Here is an 8,524-nt window from a genome sequence, read left to right as displayed (position 1 = left end):
ACACCGTGCTGGGGGCGGCGAAGGCACCGCGGGTGCATAGGCGCGCTGCACCGCCGCGCGCACCCTAGATGCATACGTACAGATATGTGTATGTTTGTGATCTGTTTTCTCATGCTCTTCTCCGGTCCGATAGGACACGGGGCAGGCACCGCTGTGAAGCATGTGCCCCCCGCACAAGGCGGCAGCTACGCGGGGCTCGGCCGCCCGGGGCCGGGAAGAACCGCGGGGAGAGGGGCAGCCGAGGGGCGAGAGCTGCCCCTGGGCCCCCCCCCCCCAGCACTGCGAGAAGGGGTTGGGGGTGGGCCGATTCCGCCCCACGTCCCAGCGCCGACAGTCCCCCCCTCCCCGCCCCGTCGGGGCCGGCCCCGGGCGGGGGCGGCTGAGCGGGGCCGGCCCCGGGGGGGCGGCCGGGGTAAGCGACGGCTCCGCGGCCAGCCCGGTCCGGGGGGGGCCGGCCCGGCAGCCGCCCGGGCGAGGGGCACCCTCTGCCTCCCCGGCGCACGGGCGGGGCCGGCCGGGCTTGTGCCGTGGGTAGGCAATTTACTCATTTGCCCCGGTGAAAAGAAAAAGCACGAGAAATTCAATTAAAGCGGCTCTGGCAAAAGGAGTTATTTGAGGCATGAATGTCTCCCCTAAAGCTGCAGCAATCATGTGGCATTAGACACTTCCGGAATCCTATAGCCAACTTGAAAAATCCCAGACCCCTTTTTTCCCTAATTTTTGCTCTGATCTGTAATTTTATCCACATTTGCACTAGTTTGAGCATTCTGGCTCTCCCATCTGAAAGCCTGCAATTACTATATAATTCTTCGCAATTTCACATGTCCTAATATGGACTGTAATTTTTGCGCAAGACAATTTCCTGCTATTTCAAGCATCAACATTGTCAAAGTTGTATGTACATAATAAATGGGAATATCAATGCATAGTTTTTAGCATAACATCTTGACTCCTCGATAATTATATCCGTTCGGAGCCTACGCAGAATTAGCCTGAATTGCATGGTAACTGCTGCTGCTTTAAAATTTTTAAAAATTACTCATAATTTTCCCAAAGATTACCAAGATCTCGAGTGCACAATGTCATCAGCGTAATGAAGAGTAAACATTTATGCTAATAATCTGCAATTTTTTTCATCAGCTATAAAGACAGAGGCTATATAGCAGAAAATTTCAGTCATATTCTGCAAGAGCAGAGCTGCAAAAAGGCTGCTGCGCTCAGAGGCATGTGCATCTCTGGGGGATCTCAATCCACATTTGCACTCTCAGGATATTATTATTGTGCTCGGGTTCTTCTGTCTTTTTTTTTTTTTTTTCCCTTCCCTTCCCTTTTCTTTCTCCCTCCCCGATCCTCTCCCCGTCTCTCACACTCTCTCGCTCCTGTAACTTTGGTAGCAAAAAGCCGCGTTCGGTCCTTTGGTTTGTTGTAAAGCAAAGACTTGTGCCCAGAGCCTCAGGGACTGAGGTGGAAGGTAAGGGTGGCGACACAGGCTCCTTTCTCGCGGGGGTAGGTGAGTGCACGGGGCGCGACGTGGACGGATGCCCCACGCGGGCCGCGGGGGGCGGGGGGGGAGAGCACCGGCAGCGGCTCCGCCGGCCCAATTTCCCCCGCAAAACCTCCCGCCGCCGGCGCCAGGGCGAGGGCGGGGAGCGGGGCGCCGGGCCGGGCGGCGGGGACGCCGCGCACAGCCGAGTCGCGCCGCGCCGCGCCGGGGCATGCCGCCGGCCGAGCCGCGGAGCGCTGCGCGGGCAGAGCGGCGCCGGGGCGGAGCGGGGGCACTCGCCGCCCGGGGTTTCCGCGGGGGCCGGGGAGCGCCCGTTTTCGGTGGTGGTTTCGCGGTGTGCGTTTGTCGGTTCCTTGCGAAGGGGAGCGTTACTGCCCGGTTCCCAGCCGGGAGCCGGGAGGCGGGAGGGGAGGGCACCGGCGCGGGGGGGGGGGGGACGGACACGACGACGACGACGGCGGGACATGGCACTTTTTCACCGGCGTGAGAGCGGCGGCGGTGGCGGGAGCGGGGCGGGCGGCGGCGGGGAGAGCCGTGCGGGCGGCGGCGGGGATTTCTGATCCCCCTCTGTCAAACGAAGGGAGCAAATTCCGAATGCAGACGGGCTTGGGCTCTGATATTTGATTTTTTTCTAGTTTCAGGGGCCGCTCTGTGCTCTGCAATTAGATTGACACATGTACAACATCCCCAGCCATTCAAGGGGGTTCGCAGGGACACTCCAAAGGGATTTTTTTTTTCCTTTTTCTTTTTGGGTGGAAGATATTAAAGAGGTATCTGTTGTTTGGCAATTTTGCTAAGTCTGTCTTCATTACTTCAACATTGTGCATTTGCTAATTTGGAAGCCCCTTCCTATTGACAGCTCTGCTCCATACACCTGCAAGCAATTTGCAGAGCTCCAATATAGGAGAATTGCAGAGATGGCAGCTCGCACCTATTTTATTTTTTTTTTCTTCGCTTTTCTCAATGCACAGCAAATTTGGCTTTCAGTGCGTTATCTCTTTTGTTAATGCAAAAAGATTCCCTGGGCGAAAAAATTGCTCATAATTACCAGAGAGATGGGGAAACTGCATTAGAATAAATAAACCTGAAATTACTGTAATTATGTTGTGTTTGATGGGCTCGGCTTGTAATCAAGAAGAGAATACAGTGAAATGATGCTGACCCTCTTGGGTTTGCAGCTGTACGCGCACTTTGGGGTCTTTTTTTGCAGAAAAGAGTCATTTTGATCATCATTAAGCTGTGTGTAACCTATTTCAGAAGTGTTTGAAAATGAGGGGCACTTTTTTTTTTTTTCCCCAACAAGGAAAAAATATATCCCAAAATTACATTTTGCCATTTACAGGCTCATCCATAAGGTTGTGTTTGCGGGGTGACAATTGTTAAAGGTATAATATTCAAAATCAGGACTTAATCATTGTAATGAGGTATTGTTTCAATATAAGCACCTTTGGATTATTCATAGTTTAATTAATATCCTCATTACGAAAATCTTCGAATCAGATATTTGATGAACTACTTGTCAGCAACAAGGCAGAATTAATTAGGCCTGTATTGAGATTAACATTTTCAAATGTACAATTATAGTAGACTCTAACTCAAGACCGCCTCGCTGAGAGAAAACTAATAATTTCTCTATTTGAACGGTTAGCAAGACGTTATTGAATTAGGAGAAGCTAATGTATCTTTAAAGCGCTCCGAGCAGCTTGACCACCCCGTTCCCGTCCGGTCAAAGCCGTTTGCTCTCCGGCTGCAGCCGCCACGGGAGCTGCGCGGGGTCTGGGGCGCGGCGGGGCCGCGGAGCCGCCCCGCTGCCGCTCCGCTCGGGGCTCCGGGCTCCTCGGGGCCGGGCTCGGGCTCGGGCCGTGGCACCGCGGGACATGCGGGGCTGGGAAGGATTTTCCGGGCCGGATCCGGCACCCCCGCTGGCCGCCCTGGGCGCGCCGCCGCGGGCCGCTGAGCCGCGTGTGCGCGCCCGGGCGGATGCTGCGCGCCCGGGCGGATGCTGCGCGGCCGCGCGTCGGCTGCGCGCCGGCCCCGCGCAGGGGGGACCGGGTGCTTATCTCGGGCGGGGTGAGCACGGCCCCCGCGGGGCTGCACGCCGGCTCCCCTGCGGAACCTGCGCGCCGGCCGAGCCCAGCCGCTCCCGGCTCCCCTCCCCTCTGCAGCGCCTTACCCCCGGCAGCGGCTGCGGGCTGTGCCCGGCGCCGGGCCGCCCCGGGGAGCGGGCACGGCCGAGCCCGGCGCTGGGATAGCCGCGGCCGCGCCGGGACGGGTCCGCCGCCGAGGGGATGCCCTCCCCCGGCAGCCGGACCGGCTGCCGGGTCGGGGGCCGGGGCTGTCCCGGCCCGCCCGCCATCCCCCCCCGGCCCTGGGAGCCTGTTCCCGGGTCTTCCCCGGCCCCGGGGCGTCCCTCCGCGGAGGGTCCCGCCGCCCGTCGCGACGGCCGCCGCCGCCCGGCTGGGCCCGGCCCGGGGCGCGCCGCTCCCCTTCCCCCGCCTCGCCTCCCGGTTACGGGCACCGCCGGCCCGCCGCCGAGCGCGGAGCCTGGCCCGGGCCCGGCCGCCGGCCGCGCTAGGAGAGAGAGAGCACGCGTGTCTCTTTTTCCAAACCATAATTTTACTGTCTCAAAGAAACTTTATAACTTATGTACAAAGATTTGTGTGTTTTTTTGTTTTCTTTCCTTCCCCGGATACAAAGCAATAAGTTAACATTCTCAATATAAAACTAAACTTTGACATATAGAACACTAAACACAGCCGAGCTCAGTTTATCACATCTTCCGAGTTTCACAAGTAAAATGTCAAGATCTCAGTACACAAAGCATCATGTTTTACAGCCACACGAAACAGAACGGAAATAATAATAATTAAAAAAAAAGGCTAAATTTGTGCAACATGTTTACAGAACAATAATAATAATAATAATTAAGAATAAAATATGTACAGCGAGTAGCTCCTGCACGTCGGTTTGTGCATTTCGACTTCGGGCCGGCTTTCCGCGGGGAAGCCTCGCCGGGGCTGCGCGGAGCTGCGCGGGTGCGCCCGCCCGCCGCCCGCCCGGTGGGTCCCCCCCCCGCCGCCGCCGCCCTCGGGGCTCTCGTTCCGTCCTCCGCGCCTTGCTTCACCTCAGCAAAAGCGCTCGGCAGCTGCTGCGATTCCACTTCAGAGTACCAAACAATGTGCATTTATTTCCTTTGTTAAATACGCGAGAAATGCAAATCATTCGGACCAAACCTCTCCACGCCAGCGAAGTATAAAAGTTATTGTAAAAGTTAAAAATCGCATCCTTCTCTTGTGGTGATTTATTGGGGCGGGGGGGGGGGGCTGGGGCTGGGGGACCGTGTGTGGTTTTGCTTAAAGTAAACTGTGCCGTGTCCGAGCAGTGCGCTCAGCAAGCCGGATTGTCCGTTTGTTTCTAGCACTCTCATAGTGGTAATTTAAATCAATAAATAAAACCCCTGTCTTCCCCTTTTAACAACAACCAAAAATACACAGATGGATAGTGAAAGGTACAGAAAATGTCGAGGGAAAGCAGCTCTGGAAATTGTACGGCTTCCTTCCCCCTTGCAATTGAAGAGACCGTCAGATCGGGGTAGTAAATAAATGACCTACATTTCAACAGACACAGACAGACAGACAGGACAGAGGAGAGGGCTTCCCCCCCCCCCAACATCTTTTTCTGATTGTCCCACAAAGCCGCGGCCGGCGCTCGCTCTGCTCCCAGGCTGTTGTGCGGTGCTCGGGGCCGCTCCGTCAGCTGTCAGCGGTGGGAACCGGCCCGCATCACATCTGTGCTCTCCTGCACCGAGCTACAGTGCAGCGTCCTAATGGCTGGATGGGCAAGAGACCTCCTGTTTGTTTGTTTGCTTGGGTTTCTTTTGTGTTTTTTTCCTCTCTCTCTCTTCCCCCCCTCTTTTTTTTCCTCTCTTTTTTTCCCCTTTCCTTTATTGTACTTAATTTCTTTTTTTTTTTCCGTAATAATTTTAATTATTTTCGGGACCGATAGTGCTTGCGGTAGGGGAAAACGGGTTTATAATCACATCAGCTGCGGCTGCTGCATAGCTTCTTGGTGGGCCGAAGGATACCACGACGTGTAGCTGGGGATGTAGGTGCCCGGGGTCCCCGACGAGGCCTTACCGGAGGCGGAGGTGGTATTCCACACCGGGGGCACCGGTGGCGAGCTGCCCGAGAGAGCCCTGCCGTTGGTCAAGGCGCTGCTCTCCAGGGCGGCCCCTCCTTGCTTCATCAGCTTCTTGAATTTGGAGCGCTTGTTCTGAAACCAAATCTTCACCTGCAAACGGGAACGGGGCAGGGCTCAGCATCCCTCGGTACGGTCCAGCATCCCCCCACCCCACCCCCACCGGCGTCCGACGGACCCCCAGCTTTTCCCCCTTGTCCCCCCCCGTGGCTGCTGTGCCCGTTGCCATTTTGTGATGCCAAACCACCCGGGAAGATTCCCCCCGCGTCCGCCCCGCCGCGGAGGCTCAGCCGGTGCCGCGGAGGCCCCCTCGGGCTCCGTTGGAGCCGGGCTCCGTTGCCCGCGGCTGTGACCCGTCTGCATCACGAGTGGGGTCTCCCACGCCGGCGGTGGGAACAGGGAGAGGACGCGGGAAAGGGGCCGGCTCAGTCGGAGCTGTACCTGGGTCTGGGTGAGTCCCAGAGATGCTGCGAGCTCGGCTCTTTCGGGGAGAGCCAGGTACTGGGTTTGCTGGAACCTCCTGTTCAAAGCCTGCAGCTGCAAACTGGAATAAATAGTCCTGGGTTTGCGGATTTTTTTCCCTTTCCCATTAAAGCGAACTTCCCCTCCTTCTACCACAGTGCTTTTCTCCGATTCGGCCCCTACAAACAACAAACGATGCAGAATAAATAATAATAATAATAATAGCAGCAATAGTAATAATAGCAGTAACAGCAATAGCAGCAGCAATAGTAACAATAACAGCAGCAACATCAACAATAACAATAATGAGAAGGAAGAAAAGTGAAGCTCGAGTAACGCTAACAAAGGCTCCGGGCGATTATGGCAGCCCAGGCTTCTTCCCAGAGAAAGTTTGCTATTTTTGCAGGCTGCAGTTTAGGTTTAATTACCCTTAATTGCATACATTGTTTATAGCGCTACGCAATAAATAATTACGAAGACTAATACGTGCACATCTGGGTTGATTTCTTTTCCAGCCAGGCATTGTGTGCTCTGTGTACTGCTCCCCTGTGATCCTCAGCCTCTCCTGACTAATATTTCGTAATTTAATTTAATTTTTCCCCCCCGATAGATTTTTTTTTTGATACAAGCACCCTCCCTCCCTCCTTGCCTTCCCTCCCCCCTCCTCTCCCCCCCCGCCTCCCCAAAGCCGAGTGCACCTACCTGTCTCCTCTAACCGGGTCTGAGTCAGGCTGGAGCTGTTGGGGTAGGACTGCACTGAACTGATGTAGGGGTTGGTCGAGTGGCTGCTGACCGAGTTCACATAGGGGTAGCCCAGCGGTCGGGAGAAGGACGAAGCTGTGCTGTACGAGCTGTCAGGCTGAGAGTGGCCCGCGGAGTGTAAACAGTGCATGGAATAGTGTCCGTGGGACATGGGAGAAGGAGACATTTGCTGGCTGGGCGGCCCAAACTCCATAAAGACAGCCTTCCCTGAGACGGGGCTATTTAGACTCTCTGGCATGGTAGTCATGGTCATTTCTTGTCGCTTGGTCTGTGTGTGTGTTCTCTCTTCAGCTTGCCTTTTTGGGGTCTGTTGTGTTTCTCAGGACAGGAAAGAACCCAATTTAAGCGGAACAGGGTTTTTCACTTTCCATTCATAAGAAAATGGAGTTTGTCTCTTTGAAAAGTCTAAGCATGATGCTGTAGATCTACACAAACTCGCCTAAAAGCTTTGACTCAGCCAAGCCTATGAATATTCATGAGCTGGCGGAGCTGATTGGTCCGCCGTCTTGCATAATCGCTTTGGATTGGTCCAAGGCGCTCGGGGCTCGCCCGGACCCCGGTGAGCGCGGAGAGCCGGACTGGCAGCGCCGCGCGTCCCCGAGCGCCGGCCGCACGCCCCGACGGCACCGGCGGCACCGCTCGGCGGCCTCCGCCCCGCTCCGCCGGCTCCCCGGCACCGCGCCCCGGCCGGCCCCGGGAGAGGAGCCGCCTGGGCCCCCTGCTCCCGCCGCCGGCGACGGAGGACGCCGAGCCGGAGCCCGGCTGGAGGCAGCGCGCCTCCCTCCTCCGCCCCTCGCCGCGCAGGCGGCGCGGAGGGGACGGCGGCCGCGCTCCGCCGGCCCCGGCGGGTGCCGTCCCGCCGCGCCGGCCCCGCTCCCCACCCCGCGCCGGCAGCCGGCGGCGGGACCCGCGGACAAAGCCGGCGACCCCCCGCCTGCCCGGCCGCGCACGCTCCGCGGGCGCGCAGGGGCTCTCCGCTCCGGCCCGCGGGTCCCAGCGCCGCCCGCACCCCGGGGGCGCGCTGCCCGGTTACTGCCATGGTCGTCCGTAAAGGGGAAGAAAAAAGCCCAGCGAAACAAAAATCGCCCCGAACGGGCCAAACGGCGCATTTGAGCTTAAAATGGAAACTTCCGCGTGCGTGAGCGGTAAATGAGGTGGGACTTGGGAGATCCTCCCCAGAAAGCCCACGATGAATCCCAAATTACTTTGTTAGATAATTAGAAAGTGTTGATAATTATTTCTTTCATAATTCAGCGGTGTGACTGTAACAGGAAAATGATCTTGTGAAAGTTCACACGTGCAGATGTATTAGTTACTGATTCATTTGATTAAATGCTAGTCTCAAGTGCTCTGATCCACAGCTGAAGGCGGCCCCATTAGCATAACACTGATGTTTAATTTTCATACGCATAATTAGCCATATATTTAACACTAATAGCAACATGCAGCCTTCCAGCATTAAACAGCCTGGGATTTGATCTGGCCTGGGCTGAACTTTCCCGGTTACACCTAGGCCGTCTAGAGCGCGCAGTTATCACGGCACCACGTCTATGTAATCAAGCACATTTTGGCAAAGGGAGAACACCAATAAAAGTGAAC

At 56.5% G+C, this 8,524-nt stretch overlaps 1 protein-coding gene across 1 annotated transcript; it reads right to left on the bottom strand.

Moving 5' to 3' along the window:
• Window positions 1-4,100: 4,100 nt before the first annotated feature.
• On the bottom strand, window positions 4,101-7,738 carry DLX1 (distal-less homeobox 1). The gene is made up of 3 exons (XM_069781399.1): window positions 6,866-7,738; window positions 6,143-6,342; window positions 4,101-5,794 (listed from the first exon to the last, which is right to left on the bottom strand). Exons 1-3 carry the CDS (start codon window positions 7,176-7,178, stop codon window positions 5,540-5,542), a joined length of 768 nt encoding a protein of 255 aa, XP_069637500.1. The 5' UTR covers window positions 7,179-7,738; the 3' UTR covers window positions 4,101-5,539.
• Window positions 7,739-8,524: the final 786 nt, after the last annotated feature.

Source organism: Haliaeetus albicilla, chromosome 4 (assembly GCF_947461875.1).
Source record: "Haliaeetus albicilla chromosome 4, bHalAlb1.1, whole genome shotgun sequence".
NCBI lineage: Eukaryota > Metazoa > Chordata > Aves > Accipitriformes > Accipitridae > Haliaeetus > Haliaeetus albicilla.
This window is presented reverse-complemented; position numbering and strand designations above follow the sequence as displayed.